Source organism: Chiloscyllium plagiosum, chromosome 9, assembly GCF_004010195.1.
Source record: "Chiloscyllium plagiosum isolate BGI_BamShark_2017 chromosome 9, ASM401019v2, whole genome shotgun sequence".
NCBI classification, from domain to species: Eukaryota; Metazoa; Chordata; class Chondrichthyes; order Orectolobiformes; family Hemiscylliidae; genus Chiloscyllium; species Chiloscyllium plagiosum.
Window position 1 is genome coordinate 4,325,121 of NC_057718.1, and position 22,875 is coordinate 4,347,995.

Here is a 22,875-nt window from a genome sequence, read left to right on the forward strand (position 1 = left end):
ATCGGATAATCCTCAACTCCACTCTTCTGCTTTATCCCCAGAATCCTTGATGACCTTCCTGATTAAAAATCTATCTCAGCCTTGAAAATACTTAACAATCCAGTCTTGACAATCCTCTGCACTTCTGAGAGAAAAGGTTCTCCCCATCTGGCTTAATTAAGTGACTCTTTATCCTGAGAGGATGTGCTCTGGTCTTAGACTCTCCCATGAGGGGAAACTACCTTCCATTTTACTATCAAACTCCCTAAGAACTCCATCTCTTTCAAAAAGGTCACCTTTCATTCCTCTAAACTCCAATGAGTTCAGGCCCAACCTACTCAACCTCTCCTCAAAATAAAATCCCATGCTATCCAGAATCAATATGATGAACCTTCTCTGGACTGCCTCCAATGCCAGTTCATCGTTCCTTCAATAATACGATCAAAGCTATTCACAGTATTTTAAGTATGCCTAACTATTATCTTGTATAGTTTCAACAAAATATTCCTACTTTTATTTATCATTCCCTTTGGAAAAAAGGGTAATATCCCATTTGCCTGCCGTATTACCTGCTGAAGCTGAATGCTGTTTTTTTGTGATTTATGCACAAGGATTCACAAATCCCTCTGTGCTGTAGCTTCCTCAATTTAAATAATATTCAGCTTCTCCATTCTGCCTGCTAAAGTGAATAACCTCATATTTTCACATAACATCAGTGGTTGTGAGCAGCAGTGATTGTGAACAGAGGTCGTTGTGAATTGGAATGATTGCGAACAGAGGTGATTGTGAACAGAAGTGATTGTGAGCAGTGATGATTGTGAACAATAATAATTGTGAACAGCAGTGAATGTGAGCTGATCAAAGCGATATCTCACCACGTCAATAAGCTGTGCGATGGAAAGGCCAAAGTTGACAATGACAGCATCTGAAGCATTGGTGACAGGTCTGGACCACCGATTGTAACCAGTGAAGAGATGTTTGAAGAGTCTCTCCTCAGCCTGAGAATGAGTCTTCTCCTGGCAATGGACTAAAGATAAGAAAGAGGAAGGGGGTGAGGGAGAGAGAGGGGGAGGGAGAGGATGTGGGACAGGGAGAGGGAACAGGAAAGCGAGAGAAGGAGAGTGGGAGAAAAAGAGGGAGAGGAAGAGTGAGAGGGAGAGATACGGGGGGAATGGAGCAAGAGAGGGGCGAGAGAGAGAGAGAGGGAGAGATTATGAGTATGATGAAACCCACTGTAATCGATCAAACATATTGTTAACCCATTTGACCAGCATCCACCAATCACCTTAAACATTAACTCCCTCCTAACGCTATCACACCTTCCAAACCCATGACCACTTCCATCTAGAAGAACAAGGGCAGCAGAGACATGGGAATGCCACCCACCAAACCACTCTCCATCCTGCCTTGAAAATATATTGCTGTTCCTTCAGTGTCACTGGGTCAAAATCCTGGAATTCCATCTCTCAGGGCATTGTGGGTCTACCTACTGGACATGGACTGCAGCAGATCAGAAAGCACTATTTTCTCAAGGGTAACTAGGGATGGGCAATAAATAATAGCTTTCTATACAATACTCACATCCAGTGAACAAATGGAAGCATGGGTAATGAATACCAATGGGATTATTGCAGTGTCAGTGGCTGAGGTGATGGAATCTAAATGTTTGATGCACTTCAATGAGTGGTCTCTGCTGTGGTCAGCTTGTATTAAAATCTCGCAATCCCTCAAAATAAAACTTCTCATTCATTGAGGTCATTACTATATTGCTGTTACTTTTTGTCTGGTACACCAATCAGGAGCTACATGCATGCTGTCTCATGTGGTACATGATATAGGAGCCTCAGTGATGACCTGTGCTAACCCTAATGATGATCTGTCATCTATGACTTGAAACCAAACTTAACCACAAGAACTCTGAATGCCATTTCTACAAAGTCCTGATTGCCCAAGCTGCAGTGAAACTTGCTGGGCACTTAATGGTAATCAACCAAAATCAGAAAGGGAAGCCCTTAGAAACAGAAACAGAAGTTGCTAGAGAAACGCAGCAAGTCTGACATTACCTATGGGAAGAAAGCATTGTTAATGTTTTGAGTCCATTGACCCTTCTTCAGAACTGATGTAGATAGGAAAAGCTTGGTATATGTGCTGAAGGTGGGATGGGAGATAAGTAAATGATGTAATGGAGCTCAGAGAGAGATAACAGCAGATGGGCAGGCAAAGAACTAGAAAATGGTGCATCTGGGAGAGTCAAAAGCCATGGGTGAAACTGCGTTAGCTGTGATGGGTGCCCATAGCCCATGTGAAGACAAGAGGGTGGGTACAGGACATGGAAGGAGGTGCCCAGGCCCTCAAATTGCTAAACTTTATACTAAGTCCTGAAGGCTGTCAAGTTCCCAAGAAAGCCCCTTTTCCCCTCTCTGTATGACCCACAATGGGACACAATGGGCCTTTCTTTTGTGCAGCACTGTCTGTCTAATTCTATAAATGGAACTGAAATCCTGTGAGGAGGTCCTCCATGGAATGAGAGGATCAGCAAGCAAACACAAACATCCAAATTGCAAAATGTCAACTTACTGCATCTGCACAGGAAGAGGGAACAGAGGAGGAGCAGACTGCAGCCTCCTGGCACACCTCCTGCCGAGAGTAAAAGAGTAAACATCTCCGTGTTCCTGACACTCCACTTTTAAACAAGAGGCAACAAGATTTCCGTTGTCCCACAACAGTTCATTAGAATGAAATTGCACAGCTCGCTTGGCTCAGGGTGTGGATTGCCTCTGAGATTCCCTCATAGCGCTGTCCGCGGTGCTGAAACTAGCTCTGTGCATCCACTGAGAAAGTGTCAGAGCCAGGAGTTACTGAACGTGTCCTGTCAGAGAGAGAAAAAAAGAGAAACATCCACATTAATATTTCAACTTGGAGAAGTGCACTTTACTGTAATAAAACAGAGTGCTCATCGTCTAAATCTTCTTCAATCAAGTAAAGTGGTAGAAACAGAGATGAGGCCAAACTCTGTGACCCTTCAGTCTTGGTCACTGAAATTCGAGCCAAGGTTCCACTCAAGTGTTTGTTTAAGAGGTAAATCCAATGGCCACTATTCAAACACAACTTTCGATTCACAGTCATTATTTTGAATTAAAACCCAACTCTTCCTACAAAAATGCAAAATACAAATACAATTACAGGGAGAACGCTCAGCTGTGTATTCCAGGATTTAAGTGTCTTTGTTAATTCTCCACCAGTCTAACAGGAGTTGGTAAAATGACCCATCCTTTTGTGAAACCCGTGTGACACTCACTATTCTGTTGCTGGGCACTATTTAACAGAGTGAGCCTTGCTTCCTGGAAAGTCTCCTTGTTAGAGGGTGTCAAACATCTTTGATTTCCCAAGTTTACATTTAGATTACAACTTCAGTCTTATCGTTTTACGTTAAGAAAGAGCTCTGCATTTCATACAGTGTGAAAAGAGGCCATTCAGCTCATCAAGTCTGCACCAACCCTCCAAATAACATCCCACCCAGACCGCAATCCTATCCTTGGTTTTAGCTTGGCCAATCCACCCTAACCTGCACATCTTTGGACTGTGGGAGGAAACTGGAGCATCCTGAGGAAATCCTTGCAGGCATGGAGAGTATGTGCAAACTCCACACGGACAGTCACCTGAGGCTGGAATCAAACCTGAGTCCCGAGTGCCATGAAGCAGCAGTGCTAACCACTGAACCACCATGTTGTCCTGAGAGGATTTTCTGATGCAAAACCTTGCTTTAGAACTGGTACAGGAAATGTGGCTGGGGAGAGGAGGATCAGGCATGTAGAGATGTTTCCCATTCTCAAAGTGTTCTGGTCTTGGGGAGAAGGAGGTGTTGGGTCTGGTGACTGGGAGGCATTGTGCAGAGGAGGTGCTGGATCAGAGTCTAAGGTGTGCAAGGAATCCAGCTAGATGCATAGATGTTGGGGTGTATGGGAATTTGAGGTTCAGTTTAATAGTTTCCCAGCAGATAGACTAGGTTTTTGGTAGACCAACTTTTCCTGAGTAGCTTTTTACTTCCCTACAGTTGAATTCTCAGAATCCTCCAGTTTAAACAGGAACTTTTGGAAGAATCCAGAGAAGGAGGAATTTCCCATAGGAATCTTCAGGCTCCTAGACAATTCCCTCAGAATCTGCTACAACAGTAATTCCACCAGAGACCTGTGCACAACTCCCTCCTACACTGCAGAAACAATTACCTCCCCATTGGAAAATCAAGGACATCATGTTACAAACAAAGTGGCAAACTAAAACACTGTCAGAATGGTCAACAGTGAATCTTCATAAAGATTGGTTGGTGAATGGAGAGGATCTCCACAAACACAGATCAATGAACAGAGATGAAAATAGGGGAAGTGGTGAAGAATCTCCGCTGGTTTGGCAGCATTTGTGGAGAAAGAAAGAGAGTTAATGTTTTGTGTCTAATATGAACCTTCTTTGGAACTGAAGATGTTTGATATATGATACTTTTTTTTATCCTATTTGTCAAAGTGAAGGATGAAGTGAGTGAGGGTGCCCAGAGCAAATGACAAAGAGAGTGCTAATGGGGATAAAGAAGGGATTGGGGTACAGAAGAAGTGTTAATTGTAGGTGTGAATAAGAGGAAATAGATCAGCACTGCTGAGAGAGCAAACCCATGCAAACAAGGGGAACAGGGTGTAACGACAATGAAAGATAGAGTTCTCCCTCACAAGCAAACAGAGTGACAAGCAGAGAAAAATTTTCCTGTTGACTTCTCCTGCAGTCAGTGCTGTCAAGACAGGGAGTAGGAGTCTAGAACTGACTCAGAATTGTGCATCGAAGGAATGGTTGTAACAGGCAATAAATAATGTAACTATTTACACCAACTCAAAGTGGAGTTTGTCAGCTCAAAGGAGACGATGTATAATTGAGGTGACAGCACAAAGCTTTGCAAATTGATGTGGAAATCACCTGGAATAATCAGATGATGCCATTCTGTCTTGAAGGGTTTTAGAGTCACAGATGTAATTGTTACGTTCTGGCCCTTTCATTAAGGAGCTCACCGGCCTCCCCTTGCCCAACTGAATTATTCCAGCACTGAACCAGCATCAAGCTCATCCCCTTTATCAACCTGATTGCTAAGTCAGATTATAGCAGGTAAAAATCCAACATCACATCACAAGCTGTACATTGAGGGTACCAGTGGGCCCTCCCATATGAATCACCGCTGATTGACTCCACTGGGAGCATAGGATCAAAGAACCATACAGTAAAGAAGAGACCCTTCAGCCCATCAAGTCTGCATCAACAAAAACCACTCTAAACCTACAATAGTCCCACTTTCCAGGACTTGGTCCATAGATTTGAATGTTGTGACATTTCAAGAGCTCGTCCAATTGCCTTTTAAAGGTAGTGACACTTCCCACCTCAACTACAATTCCACAGAGTGCAATCCAGATTCCCACCACCCTCTGGGTGAAAATTTCTTCCTTCAAGTTCGCTCCAAACTCCTGCCTTTCACATTAAAAATAAGCACCTTGTTAATGATCCTTCAGCTAAGGGGAACAGCTGCTATCTATCCACCCTGCCCATGCTCCTCATAATCTTCTACACCTCTGTCAGGTACCCCCACCCCCTTAACCTAACTCCGCTCCTAAGGAAACAGCTTAAGTTTATCTTCCTTGTTGAAATGCTCCATCCCAGACAATATCCTGGTGATCTCCTCTGTACCCCCTCCAGTGCAATCCCACCCTTCCTATACAAAAACACAAGTTGCTGGAAAAGCTTAGCAGGTGTAGGAGGATCTGTGAAGAGAAAGTAGAGTTAACATTTTGAGTCCAGTGAGCCTTCTTCAGAACTCCATTTCTGAAGAAGGGTCATTGGGCCTGAAATGTTAACTCTGCTTTTTTCCCATGGGTAATGCCAGACCTGCTGAGTTTTTCCAACAATTTCTGTTTTTGTTTCTGATTTCCAGCATCTGCAGTTCTTTCCATTTTTGTTGAGTGTCGCACCCTTCCTGCAGTGCAGTGATGAGAACTGCACACAGTATTCCAGTTGTGGTCCAACCAAAGTCGCATACAGCTTCAACATAACCTCCCTGCACTTCTAATGTATATCCCAACTGGGAAAGGCATGTAGCGCATATGCCACCTTCAGGACACTATTAACCTGTCCTACCACCTTCAGGGATCTGTGGAAAAGCTCATCAAGATCCTTCTGTTCTTCTGAGTTTGTGTCCTACTGTTCCTGCCATCCTCTGCTTTATATTTGTTTTCCCCTTGTGTTCTCCAGCTAACTGACCATCATTTCCTTTGATAAATCTCAATAAACTGGCTGTGTTAAATCAGTACTGTTTTGGTCTGACACAGGGGGAGTTATACCAACCAGAGAGAGAAGGACAGAGACCAAAAGAGCATGCGAGTTGGGGGAATAAGAAAGAGAAGAGAGCGGTCAATAGAAAAATGAACAGAAACAGAAAATTTAATGGAGATATCCATAAAATGGAATAGAGGGAAATCAGAGAATTAAATTCTGGATATAAAACCATTGAGCAGTGACAGGAGAAATAGACCAGGGAGATGGGGAAGGGCGGAGATTATGAAACCAGAAAGAGAAAGAGATAATGAAATGGAGAAACAGAGAAATATATAAATGAAAGACTGAGGGTTGGGGAAGAAAGAAATAATTATAAGATGGAATAGTCAGAGACATAGTGAAAATCAGAGAAGGGAACTTTTTATAAAAAAAAAACTGAAATAAAAGTGATCAGAGAGGTGGAGAAACACAGACTGACAAAGGGAAAATGCAAAACTGGGCGAACAATTTCAGATTCATGTGAGAATGCGAGAAACTACAATAAAAAGATTGGGGCACACACTATCACACACACTGTCTCACACACACTAACACTAACACACTGTGAGACACTGACCCACACTTACTGTCACGCACACTGTCTCACACACACTAACACTAACACATTGTGAGACACTGACCCACACTCACTGTCACGCACACTGTCTCTCTCACACACTAACACTAACACACTGTGAGACACTGACCCACACTCACTGTCACGCACAATGTCTCTCACACACATTAACACTAACACACTGTGAGACACTGACCCACACTCACTGTCACACACACTGTCTCACACACACTAACACTAACACACCGTGAGACACTGACCCACACTCACTACCACGCACACTGTCTCACACACACGAACGCTAACACACTGTGAGACACTGACCCACACTCACTACCACGAGCACACACTGACCCTGCTCTAAGGCTTAGGTGCTCCTGGTCCAGAGAGAGAACGGTTCAGTTCCGCATGGTCTCATTGCAGAGCGGCTCCAGGTCGCTGCCACCGCCGGTTTGTGGTGAACTGTGAGGCGGGGGAGGGTGGAATTGCCAGAAGGACTGGGGTCCTGGCTGCTTGCCGGAGCTGGAAGAGGAGCTGGGTTCCTGGCCTGTCCCACACTCTGAGCTGAGCAGACAGCCCACTGTCTCAGCACATAGCAACCCCAGCTTCCCCCTGCTCCGTTTCGCACAGTCAATCCGGACTGGGGGATCACTGCAGCTTCCCCACAATCACAACCGCCTCACAGCGAAAGCCGAGCTGCCCCAGACACACATTCATCCAAACACCAGCTACGGTCCTGTGGAGAGAAGCCAGTATGACAGAGACAGTGAGCTCTGTGTGTGTGAGAGAGTGACAATAGGAATCTCAGCCTGGAGCAGTCTGCAAATATCACGGCTGGGAGTCAGTTCCCCTCACATTACACCCGGATCCAAAACGTTTCCGTCCGACTGGCTAAATGTCTGTACTGCCTAACCAGAGTCTATGCAAAGGATAAAACTTTTTACTCTACCTGTGCCTGGGAGTGTTTGATGGGGGACAGTGTGAAAGGAGTTTTGCTCCATATCTAGCCCCGGGCTGTCCCTCTGCTTGGAGTGTTTGAAAGGACAGTAGAGAGGGAACTTTATTATGCATCTAACCCCGTGCTGTCCCTGTCCTGGGAGAATTTGATGGGAGAGTGTTACGAAGTGGATTGTTGACAGTTGTAGATTGTAAATTATATTATTAATAGTGATTGCTTGTGATTGTTTGGTGCTGTGAGCATTACTGCCTGAAAGCATTGATTGAAGAAATGATTCTGAGTTATTTGCTCTTTATTAACTTCAGTGAAAGTGCAGTGTCAGATGGTGGCTGCAGAATTGATTGAGTGACCTCAAGGGTTTCTCTCGAGTCAGGATCGATTTTTTCAGTTGGCAGCATCAGAAATAAAACCAAAGGATTGTCACTCAGATTTTTGACCATATACAGAGTCCATTAATTATAACATTTCCATATTCACTACTAATATTGAGATTGCTGTGATAGTTATTTCAAACAACAAAGAAAGCCGGAGAAACTCGGCAGGTCTGTCAGTATCTGTGGAGAAAGAAATAAATCAACGTTTTTCGGTCTGTTATGATTTCTTCAGAACCGAAGTGGACTGAAAAATACCACCGTTAAAAGGGAATAAAATATTCCCCTTCTTGTTCTTTCCATTCAGTGGTGTCCCCTGCCCTCTATCCCAAAATCTGTAGCCAGCAAGAATGGAGGAATAATCCGAGGTTCCCACCAGAGTAACTCTCCGCCATGAAGCACTGGAGTGACACTTATCTCATTGATTCATGAGAATAGTGATGAGGAACTGCATTCTGGGCCAGCAGCTTCCTGCCTGTGATTGGTGCAGATTTATTCTTGGGTGTGTCTATCCAGGTGTGTTACATAAGAACGCTCAGTGGTAAATCATAGAATCCTGACAGTACGAAAACAGGCCATTCCGCCCATCGAGTCCACACTGACCCTGCAAAGAGCATCCTACCCAGACCCAACCCAATCGCTGTATACACACATTTCCTATGGCAAATCAACCTAACATGCATATCCCTGGAAACAATGGGCAAATTAGCATGGCTTATCCACCTAACCTGCCCATCTTTGGACTGTGGGAGGAAACCAGAGCACCCAGAGGAAACCCATGCAGACACGGAGAAAATGTGCAAACTCCCCACAGACAGTCACCAGAGGGTGGAGTCAAACCCAGGTCCCTGGCATTGTAAGGCAGCAGGGCTAACCACTGAGCCACCAGCCTGCCTGTGATGATGTGTTTGCTGAAAGTATTGAAGGAAATCAACTCTTTGAGCACACTGCCACCTCAAGCTGAAATACATTGTGACTCACAAATCCCAAATACATCAACCTCTGTTCTAAATACCTGAATAGATATCCCGGCTCTAGAAATTTGACCATACTGCACCAGAGCTATCAGGGGATGGTTTCCAACTTTTGTTGATATGGATTCAAGATTCACATTGAATCTGTGCTGGACCCTCATTAAAATGACCTGGCAGTTCTGACAGACTCAACAAATTGGAAAGAACCTTGGACAAGGGGCTTGCAAAAGTTCCAGAAAGAAGGCCCGGGCCCAGGCTGATGATCAGCAAAGCTGCTCAGAAGATCCTGCTCCAAGCATACATTTCAGCCAGCCTTCTATTGGCCACCTGTATTTCCTGTGGGAAAAGGCAACTGAGGAAGTCATCGCTTTGGACTGAGCCTGAGAATATAGCTGCAATTCAGGAAAGAGTTCAATGATCTCACAGGACTGTTCAGAGGGACAAATGGCTTACACAGAAAGGGTGGGTTCGTATGTGGAATGAAATTCCTGAGGAAGTGGTGGATGTGAGAACAGTTCCAATGTTGAAAACAGACTTAGATAAGTACATGAATAGGAAAGGTTTGAAGGGCTATGGGCCAAGCATAAGCAGGTGGAGCTAGTTTAGTTTGGGATTGTGTTTGGCATGGAGTTGTTGGACCGAAGGGTCAGTTTCCGTGTTTTATGACTCTATTACTTTATGTCTCACAACTCAACAGCTCATTTGTCTGTAATTATTGCATTACACTACACATTCACTCCCTCACACCTTATTACCCACCTTACATTATGCAAACTGTACATCAGCTATTCCTCAGCCACACCTGTTCTTTAAAAACAAGGCTCTCACTACCACACTCTCTTGCATGACAAGGTCACATATAACCCAGGACAAAAGACCACTCTCTGAGAAGGCTGTGCCTACCTGTTTCACAGCAGAGAGGTTGCACAAGGGTGGGAGAAGAATTGAAACAATCAAAACTGGAAGCTCTGGGAGACGCACTGCTTCAGAGCTCATTTACTTTGTCTTCCTGATCCCTGTCCCAGCCCATAGTCTCTGCACGAGAAACTACAGCTGCTTTCATCAGTCACCTTCCAGTGGCCATCACAGCAAACATACACTCGCACGCACACTTATACACACACACACACACACTCACACTGAGGAAACACTCAGAGGATTGGACAAAGGAAAGACAAGATAGGCTGTAAGGAGACTTAACAGGGCAGGTGTGAGGAGAATATCTCTTGATGTGAGGCAATCTAGAACTGGAGGAAACTTATTTTTAAAAGTTAAAGGTCTCCCACTTGCAAGGAGATGAGGAGGAATGTTATAATTACGGAGGTTCATTAGCTTGTGGTACTGTCCAGCCATGTGTGCAGTGCAGTCTGGGTCAGTCGATCGCTTTGAGGCAATTGGACAGATTTATAAGGGACAGGGCAGTGAAGGGATGTGGAGGGCAGATAGGAAAGTGCAGTCAAAGTAACAATCAGATCAACCATGATCATGCCCAATGACCGAGCAGACTTGAGGAGCCAAATGGCACATTCCTGCTCCTCATTCTTGTGTTTCTTATGGGCTTTACAATAGTATTTCTCAAACAGAATACTGAAGAATTGAGTTCTTTCCATTTACCTTTCCTTCAGAATTTGGGGCTTGTGTCAACATTCATTTTGACGTAAGGATAAGGTGACCCTGAAGGAAGGAAAGCAAGTGATGGTGTTGACGGTGGTGACAAAGGCTGTGGGAGTATTGATCATTGGAAGGAATGACTCAGCTGTAGTGCTGCTACATCACCTGCTCTCCAAGAATCCTGCAAATCAGGATACATGCATTTACTGTTCAGAGAGTTGGAACTGAAATAGATCGCTGTTCCTTTAGTGTCACTGGCTCAAAATCCTGGAATTCCCTTTCCAATGGGCTTGTAGGTCTATCCATAGCACATGGACTGCAGTAGTTCAAGAAGGCAGCTCACCCCCACCTTCTCAAGGGGCAACTAGGGACGGGCAATCAATGCTGGTCCGCAATAACCGACCCAGCTTGCACTGTTCACATGGCTAGAGAAGATTGGGAGACATTTTTCCTCAAAGCAGAAGGCTCAAAAAGCAGGGGGCAGAAATTTAAGGGGGTTCAGAGGAAATTTGAGGAAAGATTCTTTCACTAAGAGGATTGTGGGTATCTGAAACGATGAAAGGGTGATTGGAGCAGGAACCCTCAAGACGTTTAAGAATCATTCAGATGAGCACTTGAAATATCACAGCATACAAGATTACAAGTCAAGTGCTGGATGGATGGTTGATGACTGAAGCAGACACGATGGGCTGAAGGGCCTCTTTCTCCAAGGTAAAAGCTCTATAACTCAATATTAACGTATGTTGTCATTGAGAATATAAAAATATATGCTGCATTGATATGGGACAAGGATTGCACCCTCTCCTGAGGCTTTAGTTCTATTTAATGAAGGATTGCACCCACCTGACATTGCGTCTTATTCTGGATATTGGAACACTGGCTAATGGAGGCTTCAGTGATATCACAGCGGATTCTCACACAGACTGTAGTGCCTCACTCATGTCACCTTGTGCAGTCTGAAATAATCCCATAGTTAGGGAGCACAATGATCCGGACAGTCATGAGCTGTACTGCCCAGCACCTGATGCTGTGCCATCTCCTCCCTCTGGTTCCCCACTGCTCTCCTGCACTACTGGGCTATCCATGTGGTTCCCCATTGCCCCCCTGCATGAGAAGGAACCAGGCCAGACCAGCAGTGAGGCTTGCTAATCAGCAGGTAAGCCAAATGCCCTGGGTAAGAGGCTTATCTAACACTGCAGTGTGGCAGGATCTGGTGATTTGATTTTCTGCACAGGTGTATCATGTGATGCTGGATCAGGTGAAGGTCATTGGCTATCCTGGACATTTACACTGAACATAGAACATTACAATGTAGTACAGGCCCTTCGGCCCTCGATGTTGCACCAACCTGTGGAACCAATCTGAAGCCCATCTATCCTACACTATTCCATTTTCATCCATATGTTTATCCAATGACCATTTAAATGCCCTTAAAGTTGGTGAGTTTACTACCATTGCAGTCAGTGTGTTCCATGTCCCTAGTCTCTGAGTAAAGAAACTACCTCAGACGTCTATCCTATATCTATCACCCCTCAATTTAAAGCTATGACCCCTTGTGATAGCTATCCAAAGAAAAAAGGCTCTCACTGTCCAACCTATCTAACCCTCTGATTATCTTATAAGTCTCAATTATGTCACCTCTCAACCTTCTTCTCTCTAACGAAAACAGCTTCAAGTCCCTCAGCCTTTCCACATAAGACCCCCCACTATATTCTGCATTCTGTTCTATTACCCTGATGTGCTTATGTTAGGTATGATCTGGTTACTATGCAAAACAATACTTTTCACTGCATCTCGGTACATGTGACAATAATAAATCAAAACAAATCAAATCAGGCTTGGATACAGTTCGTTCGGGTATGATGCATGTTTCAGCAACGTGAATTGGCTATAACACAATTGATGAATTGTGGATGCTGTTTGGATAATGCAAACTTTCTACTGAATGAGTATAACGATATTCTATAGTGATCTTCTACAGCGCAATTTTCAATTGGGTTTACCATAGTGTGATTTTCGACAGCACGCAGTCACAGAGGAGCAGATGCTGTGTTATATCAGAATAACCTGTGTATGACTTTTTCTCTCATCATGTGAGCTGTCAATTAACCTACTATTCAAAGCATACAAATTCTTCAGCACCTATCCGCAAGGTTGTCAGTCCTGGGTCCTGTACTCTGGCATGTTCACATTCTGGAAGTTTTTTGTCAGTATTGTCATTGTGCCATCCTTCAGCTTGACCAGCAGGACTCCAGGGTAAACATTGACACCCTGGAAACTGCTACAATCACTGGCATTGAAGTGATTCTCCTGCAAAGCCAGCTGCACTGTGCAGGTTATCATGCCCAGATGGATAACAGTTGCTTGCACAAGATCATGTGACACAGAGAGTTGACCACTATCAGATGGCACACAGGGGTGCTATACAAATGTTTTACAGGCTCCTTGAAAAAGTGATGATTGTGACTATGAAGCATATCATCAATTGTTGTAAAACTTCATTTGGTTCACTAATGCCCTTTCGGGAAGGAAATCGATCATCTTTACCCGGTCTAACTGACATGTGACTCCAGACCCACAGCAATGTATTGAATCATAACTTGCTTCTGAAATGGTTGAACAAGCCACACAGTTCAAGGACAATTTGGGGTGTTCAACAACCTCTGGCCTTGCTAGTGACACACATGAAGGAACAATGAAAAGAAGCAGTGAGTGGTCATGATCTCAACACAGATCCTTGCAGAGTAACACTAATCATCTATTGACAATTGGATCACTTGTCCATTACACCTACTGTCTTATGCCTATCCATCACAATAGGTATAGGCAATTCAGCCCATCGAACCTGCTCTCTAATTCAGTACTATCATGGCTAATCTGACACTTCAAAGCCTTTTACTCATCCCATCCCCATAAGGCTAGGCCTCTCCAATTTCCAAATGAGGTCAATATTTAATTTCAATTCCTGGGGCTTCGACTTTAGCTAACAGTGTCTGATAAGGTATCTTATTCAGTTCCTAATGGACTTACATATAAATTAGCTCCATGGAGAATGCCCTAGCTAATATTTCCATATTTTCAAAACAATTCCATCAGATTTATCACACACATATCCATGTCGTGCCCCTCTGATCAGCTGAACCTTTACAATTTGTTCAGTCAGCCTGTCATCGTTACAGATCCAGGAACGCCTCAATAGCAGATTGTTATGAAGGTGTAGAAATGTACTGTACCTTTAAGAGAGTGAAGGACTTGCCAAGCACACCAAGTGCTGGAGACTTTGTGATGTAACATTCAGTTCAGAACAGATAGCACTGGCTCAGTTGCTATGAGACTAAAACAAATTCGAATTTGGCCAACCAGTTTAAATGATACCCCAAAAATACCAACCTCCAATCAAGTTTGAATTGAGTATCTTGACAATCTTAAAAGCCAATGACACAATCCGATGTTTTGGGGGTATAAGACCAAGGAAAATTGAACAATTGGGAGGAGAAGAGCCAAGCCAGCATATAGAGACTGTCCGGAAAATAGTTCTCTTAAAGGTACAATCAGTATCAATCAGTGACCTGTGAAACAGAAATCCCAAAGATGAAGAAAAGAAGACTACAGAGAAGAACCAAAAGCTGCCTGGTTTTGGGATACTGAGTTTTGTTTTATAAATCTTAATCAGGGGTTTTATGGGACTAGCATTGTCGAAGGGGAAGGTAAAAGATAGGTTAGAGGAAGGAGTTGTAAATAGTTGTTAGTCATTCTCTATTATATTTTAAGAAACAAAGTTATTAATTTTTACAAAAAATAGTTCTTGGCCTCTCAAATTTTCACAGATTACTGCATGGGATAAATCTTTTCTGCATTGCTGATTTAAATTAGCAGGAGAGTTTACCACATTTTGTAACAGTTTAGGGGCTTGGGTCTGTGATTTGAACTGGTTTAGACAGATTTGAATAGATTTAGGGGTATGAAAAATCCCAGCAGAAAAATCCCAGTGTCCTAGGTGAGACAATCATTTTACTTTTGATGACTTGTGGTTGATTAAATTAAAAGTGAGTGAAATGGCTCTTAAAATTGCTAAAAAGGTTCTGGGATTTGAAGATGATTCTCAAATTTGCCAAGAAAGTTTAGAAGGAAATAAAAAGGCCATACTTTTAGTATTAGCAAAGAAATTAGATTTGGATTTAACCAAAGACAAAAGTAAAGCTGAAATTGTAAGGGAGTTACTCAAACACTTAGGTGTGTCAGAGAAACAGACAAGTGCAGTCGAGGTAGAAAAACTTGAATTACAATTGAGAAAAATGGAGTTAGAAGATAAACAAAGGGAGAGAAAAAGAGAAAGAGAGTGAAAAGAGAGGAAAACCAGAGAGAGAAGGTTCTTACCTGAGCAAAGAGAGAGAGAAGAAAGAGAGAGAGAAGAGAAAGAAAGCAAGAGAGAATTTGAACTTCAGAGGTTGCGACTTAGTCAGCAAAGTCAAGTTAACAGGATAGAGATTAAAAGAGAAGGTAATGATATACACAAATATTTCAAAACTCTGTCACATTTTGATGAGAAAGATATTGAAGCCTTCTTTATTTCATTTGAAAAATTGGCTAGGCAGATGGAGTGGTCCAAGGATTTATGGGTAATGCTAGTTCAGACTAAACTGGTAGGCAGAGCTAGTGAGGTATTTGCCGCACTGTCAGATGAGGTGTCAAGAGATTATGAAGAGGTTAAGCAGGCTATTTTAAGTGGTTATGAATTGGTACAGAAGCATAGACAGCGGTTCAGAAATACAAAGAAGGAACCAGGTCAGAATTATGCTGAATTCGAAAGAATTAAACATAGTCATTTTGATCAATGGCTGCGTGTTTTGAAAATAGATAGGACCTTTGAGACTTGAACAGAGATTGTTCTGCTGGAGGAGTTTAAAAACTCACTTTGAGGGATGGTAATTCACGTGGAGGAACAGAAAGTTCAGGAAGTGAGAAGGGCAGCAGAATTAGCAGATGAGTACATGTTGCTGCATAAGACAAGTTTCCAGCCAGAATTTCATCCTGTGAGGGATAGAAGTTGGGAGAAGGGGAGATCCTACACTATGAAAGCAAGAGTAGGGAGCACAGGTAAGATTTTACCACAGGATAAAAAGAAGCTTGAGAGAGTGGAAAGGAGATGAAAGGCATCAGGTGTTTCCACTGTGTCAAAGTGGGACACGTAAAGTCACAGTGCTGGTCATTAAAGAAAGGTGCTGTGGGAAAAAATGTGGTAAAAGAAGCTAAGCCAGTTGCATTCGTGAAGGTAATAAAGGATACCCCATGAAGAGTTGAGGAGCTGCAGGAGACTGGCACAGCCTAGGCAGGGGCTGGGTATGGAGTTAGTACCTGATCCTATCGGAAAGATGTTGTGAAACTTGAAAGGGTTCAGAAAAGATTTACAAGGATGTTGCCAGGGTTGGAGGATTTGAGCTACAGGGAGAGGTTGAATAGGCTATGGCTGTTTTCCCTGGAGCGCTGGAGGCTGAGGGGTGACCTTATAGAGGTTTATAAAATCATGAGGGGCATGGATAGGATAAATAGACAAAATCTTTTCCCTGAGATGGGGGAGTCCAGAGCTAGAGGGCATAGGTTTAGGGTGAGAGGGGAAAGATATAAAAGTGACCTAAGGGGCAACATTTTTACGCAGAGGGTGGTACATGTGTGGAATGAGCTGCCAGAGGAAGTGGTGGAGGCTGGTACAATTGCGACATTTAAAAGGCATTTGGATGGGTACATGAATAGGAAGGTTTAGAGGGATTTGGGTCGAGTGCTGGCACTAGATTGGTTTGGGATGTCTGGTCGGCATGGACAAGTTGGACTGAAGGGTCTGTTTCCATGCTGTACATCTCTATCACTCTATGACTCTACAAAGAATTCACCTCTATGGGGAAAGTTTACTCAGAAAGAACAGGGGGAGAAGGGAAAGAAGTTATAATCTTAAGAGATACAGGATCTAACCAGTCACTGATAGTAAGGGATGAACAAATTTACACTCTTTCTGATTTGTTATCTGAGAGTGTGGTCATTTGTAGGATAGATGGACAGAAATGTAGTGTTCCCCTATGCAAGATCAGGTTGGATTCCCAACTCAAGACTGGGGAAGTTTCAGTGGGAATGATTGACAGAGTGTCAGATCCAGGAATTCAGTTTGTTCTTGGGAATGATTTGGCAGGATCCAAGTTACACCTCTTGTTGTCAAGAAGCCCAAAGAAGACCAAGAAACTGAGGAGTTAAAACAGAAATATCCTGGCATTTTCCCAAACTGTATGGTAACCAAATCCCACCATCATAATTCACAGCACGAAACAAAAAGTAAAGAGAAAGATGAAGGAGTTGAGGTTCAGTTAGTGGGTACTCTGTCTGACATAATGATGCAGGAAAATCCTGAACAGGCGGAGGGTCAGACAGAAGTGCATGGTCCTGAAAGACGAATAGACTTTCAACAACAAAACAGGATGATAAAAGATATATGTGGATGTGTACTCAAAAAAGAGGCAGAGAATATTCCAGACGGTTATTATCTGAAAGATGGAATCCTAAGGCAAAAATGGAGGCCATGGCAGGTTAGTGCAGAGGAGAAATGGGCCAAAGTGCACCAGACTGTTTTGCCGGGAGTGTTTCGGGAACCACACAAATTCCCAGAAGGAGGTCACCTAGGGGTACGAAAAACTCAGGCTAAGGTGCAGAAAAGTGTTTATTCGCCTGGAATGCACAAGGATGTGGTTAACTTTTGCCATACATGTCATACACGCTAAATACATGAAGTAGATGTGGGGAATACTGCTCCAATAAACAGCACCCCTATTGACTTAATCCTCTCAAAGCCAGACAGGTCCAGATGGAGGTGGAGGGCATGCTCAACAAGGATGTCATTGAACCAAGCCAGAGCGAGTGGAGTTCGCCGATCGTCTTAGTGCCCAAACCAGACGGGACCCAGCAATTCTGCGTAGATTATTGGAAGGTCAACACCATTACAAAATCAGATTCGTATCGAATTCCTAGATTGGAGGACTGTATCGAGAAAATTAGGCAAGCCAGTTACATCACCAAGTTGGACTGAAAGCGTGGTTACTGGCAGGTACCTTTATCAGAGACAGCAAAAAACATTTCTGCGTTTGTAACCCCAAATGGGGTATATCAGTTTGGAATGAAGAACGCACCCACCACATTCCAAAGCCTCATGAACAGAGTTGTGGCTAGGTTAACAAACTGTGCAGTCTATTTGGACGATGCAGTGATCTTTAGTGAGTCCTGGAAAGATCACATGGTACAGTTGGCAGAGGTCTTTGAACAACTATGAGAAGCAAAACTGGTGATGAACTTAAATAAAACTGAATTTGAGAAAGCAGAGGTGATGTTCTTGGGACATAACATCGGTCATGGAAGATTGACCCCATGGAACGTAAAAATGAAGGTGATTAAGAAATTTCCATGACTAATCTGAGAAAAGAGGTGCTTCCATTCTTGAGCCTAAGCGGATTCTATCAAAAAGTTTGTTCCAAACTTCAGCAGTGTCATGGCACTATTAACTGATTGGCTGAAGAAGAACACAAAGTTTCGGTGGACAGAATAATGCTGGGAGGCATTTGACCATATGAAAACAATATTTGCCCTCGCATCAGTTTTAGCTACATCAAACGTTTCAAAACATTTTCAAGTGGCCATCAATGCTAGTGACATCAGAGTAAGAGCTGTACTGCTGCAGGAAGATGAGGATGGGATTGAATTGTCAGTTACTTTTCAAATAATTTAACATCCACCAGGAGAAATACTCCACAATCTAAAAGGAACTATTGAGTTTGATACTGGCCTTACAACATTTTAACATGTATGTCATGAACAATTTGTCAGAGATGGTTGTGTACACAGATCACCATCCACTTACATTCTTAGAACACTGTAAAAACAAGAATATGATTCTATTTCATTGGAGTCACATGTTACAGACTTTTAACTTAAACATCATACATTTTTAACTTAAAAATCATAAGAATGTAATCGCAGATGTGTTATCACGGATTTAACTGATAAAGTTTAGATGAGATTTGTATTTATTTAATTTTTTTTATATATACACACAGGTATATGGGAAGAAGTTACGGTGAACTTATATTAAACTTTCTGTATGTTAAGGTAATGTGTTTAAAAATGAAGAAAAAGAGAAGCCATCTTTTCATTGTGATGGTTCACTTTTTTTCTTGAGGGAGAGGTGTTATGATAGTGTATTACACCTTTAAGAGAGTGAAGGAGTAGGCAAGCACACTGAGTGCTGGAGACTTTATGGTGTAACATTTAGTTCAGAACAGATAGCACTGGCACAGTTGCTATGAGATAAAAACAAATTCGAATTTGGCCAATCAGTTTAAATTATACCCCCAAAATACCAACCTCCAATCAAGTTTGAATTCAGTATATTGACAATCTTAAAAGCCAATGATGCTTTGGGGGTATAAGACCAGGGAAAATTGAACAACTGGGAGGAGAACTGCCAAGCCAGCATGTAGAGACTGCCCGGAAAATAGCTCTCTTAAAAGTACGCCTATTGATCAGTGACATGTGAAGCAGAAATCCCTAAGAAGAAGAAAAGAAGTCCAGAATACCAGGGACAGCACGATGGCTCAGTGGTTAGCACTGCTGCCTTACAGCGCTAGGGACCCAGGTCCAATTCCAGTCTCAGGCAACTGTCTGTGTGGAGTTTGCACATTCTCCCTGTGTCTGTGTGGGTTTGCTCTGGTTTTCTCCCACAGTCCAAAGATGTGCAGGTCAGGTGAATTGGCCATGAGAAATTGCCTATAGTTTTAGATGCATTGGTCAGAGGGAAATGTGTCTACGTGAGTTACTCTTCGGAGGGTTGGTGTGGACTTGTTGGGCTGAAGGGCCTGTTTCCACACTGTAGGGGAATCTAATCTAATACAGAGAAGAACTAAAAGCTGCCTGGTTTTGTGATAAGAAATTTTGTTTCATAAATCTTAATCGCTGGTCTTATCAGACTAGTATTGTAGAAGGGGAAGGTAAACGATAGGTTCGAGGAAGGAGTTGTAAATAGTTGTCAGTTAATCATTCTCTGTTATAAATTAAAAAATAAAGTTGTTACTTTTTACTAAAAAACACTCTTGGCCTCTCGAATGTTCACAGATTACTGCATGGGATTAATCCTTTCTGTGTTGCTGATTTAAATTAGCAGGAGGGTTTACTCTGTGTTGTAACAAGATAGAAGGCTCACTGGTTTATCCCTGGATCCTGTCATGCAATTCCATGTTCTAAAGAAATATTTACTATTTCAGGGTATTCTTTGGAAAATTATTGTTAGGGTTCCTGCAATGTTTTCATCCTTTAAAATCCTGGATGGAAACCATCTGGTATTGGGGAATTTGTTCTAATTTTAGGGTCATTATTTTCTTCATACCTGTTTTTTTGCTTTTGTTCATTTTAGCTCTATCCTTGATCCAACAGTGGGGCTTTCCAAGAGCTATTTGGCCTGTTGACCTCCTTTAAACTCTGGCACAGAATCACCATTCAGCTGGATTGTCATTTAATCATTTCTATTTCCATTGGTTTTCATGCCAAGTCTCCAATCTTTTTCACCCTAATATAATAATTAAAAATGTTTATGTTGATTTTAATAATGTTTGCAAATGTCTTTAAATTGCTGCTCAGTGGTTAGCACTGGTGCCTCACAGTACCAAGGTCCCAGGTTCGATTCCAGCCTCGGGCGATTATCTGTGTTGAATTTACACGTTCTCCCCATGTCTGTGTGGGTTTCCTCTGGGTGCTCCGGTTTCCTCACACAGTCCAAAGATGTGCAGGACAGGTGAACTGGCCATGCTAAATTGCCCATAGTGTTAGGTACATTAGTCAGAGGGAAATGGGTCTGGGTAGTTTACTCTTGGGAGGGTCGGTGTGGACTTGTTGGGCCGAAGGGCCTGTTTCCACACTGTAGGGAATCTAATCATTCCTAATCTAATCATGTTGTGTGGTTGGTATCATTTGTTTTGCCAACTTTTTCTGAAGGTTGTAACACAATATTCCTGAGATCAATACAATGCAAGTGAAAGGGACTGTCCGGGGTTAATCATACAGTCATGGAACAATTCTTGGCAACCACCAATGTAACCTTTTCATTCTTCTGCAACCTTAGAATTTTTGTTAACCTCTGAATCATCAGGATTTATGTCATTGGTTACAAATTTGAAAGCTTCTTTTATTTTTCTGTTGCCTCGTAACACATTAGTCATCCATAAACTGTTTCTTTGTAAGTAAGCTGGCCCATGGGGTAAAATTTGCTTCTCCATCCATAAAGTCCTTTTTGAACACCTCACGTTCTTCGTTCCCTATTGACTGATTTGCTCAGTTTACAGATCGCATTGAAGTTGAAATAACTCTTACATAGGCCATTATCCTGTCAGCAAGTCACTCTTCATTTACACGTGCAGAGTTCTTAACACTGCAGAACCCCTGACACTCCTGTTCATTCGGGTCAGCCAGGGCTCCCTGAATGGACCAGATTAACAGCCCCATTCAGAGACCTTTCATTCTATGATGTCCACCTGACTGACCCCGTTACAATCGATACAGAGCGAGCTAGCATCTGAGCAGCTCTTTTATTTTCTTTCCATTTTAAACATTACATTAAACATAACCTCATTATGATCATTGTTCAGTAATTATTCACACATTGTTAGGTTCTTAACTAACTTCATCTCATCATTAAATTTAATATGTAGGTTCTGTGACATATTGTTGCCAAAAACTTTCCCAAGCATATTCATGAAATTCCTTATTTTGTCAGCCATGTCTGTTCATTAGGTCTACATGTAAGTTCAAATATAGCACATCCTCTAAATCTCTGCCCTGAAACATTTGCTGACTTGTGTGATGGCTATATCATTTTGGGATGCAATTTTTTTAAACACAAGTTTCAATTTGGAGAAATTCTGGATCAACTGCACTCGGGATGTGGGGTTCCTGATCATCATGAAGTGGGGTGATATCGAGTAAAGATCAAAGACTCCCTTGTACAAAGTCCTTCTTGAGAAAATAGACCAGAGCAGCACTGTGAGAACCAAGGGACCATCTGACCCTTGAAACGCTGAAGAGTCCCATTGAGGGAATATTTACCAGGTGACCACATCCCAGAATGCAGCAAAGATCGTTTCTCATCATTTATTGAAATGTTACAACTTCATATGAGTTTGAACATATGCAGTAAGTGAATAGTGAGCAGGTTTTAATATCATTAGCAAGCTGTTTGGAAACATGACCCTTTATATGGCATGACTGGGAAACTTAAAATGGGTGCAGGCAGTTGTTGATGTGTTGGTAATACACTGGGCCACCAACTAAAAGTATACAGTGAATAAATTGGAACAGAACAAAGAACTGAACTTAGACCAATAGAGAGAGAGTAGAAAGGATTTGTCAGGCTAAAGAGCATTGCACATGGGAAATAGTGGCTGGTGTTTTTCGCTCATGTTTTGACCGTTTCTGCTAATACTGGAACCTCGTCAAGAAAATGAATCTGAGCATCACAGATGTGAGCTGATTGCTAGTGAGATGTGGTGTCTAACAAGCAGCCTGCCAGCTGCCCCTCAGTTCTGGTATTGGATAGACTCCATTGTGTGAGACTTGCCCATATGTTGGCTCAGTTCTGTTGAAAGAGTGTCTGACAGCTCCTCGACCTGGCTGGCAAGGAGATGGATGGCCTGCAGCATCGTGTCCATCTTCCAAACCTTCTCCTTGAACCTAACAAAGGAGAGGACATTACTGATAGAGGATCAACCTGAAAACAACCTGTCGAGATCCACCAATCCTGCTACTGCAAAAAACCAACTCAAGGAAATATATTATTCACACATAATAATATGCGGAAGAAGCTTTACCCTGTATCTAACTCTGTGCTGTCCCTGTCCTCGGAGTGTTTTGATGGGGATAGTGATGAGACCGTTTTACTCTGTATCTAACCCATGCTCTCCCGATACTGAGAGTGTTTGATGGGGATAGTGTAGAGCAAGTTTTACCCTGTACTTAATCCTGTGCTGTCCCTATCCTGGATGT

The 22,875-nt window shown here is 42.7% G+C and overlaps 2 protein-coding genes across 5 annotated transcripts in view; both read right to left on the minus strand.

The window, feature by feature from the left end:
- chrna2b (cholinergic receptor, nicotinic, alpha 2b (neuronal)) overlaps positions 1–7,946 on the minus strand; it is a 33,682-nt gene extending 25,736 nt beyond the window's left edge. For 2 of the 3 annotated variants that reach the window (XM_043695266.1, XM_043695264.1), the window contains exons 1-3: positions 7,253–7,671; positions 2,557–2,848; positions 855–1,006 (exon numbers count right to left, since the gene is read on the minus strand). In XM_043695266.1, the coding sequence (XP_043551201.1) occupies positions 855–1,006; positions 2,557–2,641 (237 nt within the window). In that variant the 5' untranslated portion in view covers positions 2,642–2,848; positions 7,253–7,671. Of the gene's footprint in view, positions 1–854; positions 1,007–2,556; positions 2,849–7,252; positions 7,672–7,847 lie in introns of those variants that run through there. The other variant, XM_043695265.1, reaches the window with a different exon arrangement.
- Positions 7,947–21,606: 13,660 nt separating this feature from the next.
- LOC122552568 overlaps positions 21,607–22,875 on the minus strand; it is a 45,517-nt gene continuing 44,248 nt past the window's right edge. For both annotated transcript variants that reach the window (XM_043695271.1, XM_043695269.1), the window contains exon 3: positions 21,607–22,563. In XM_043695271.1, coding sequence (XP_043551206.1) covers positions 22,410–22,563 — 154 coding nt within the window. In that variant the 3' untranslated portion in view covers positions 21,607–22,409. The remainder of the gene's footprint in view (positions 22,564–22,875) is intronic.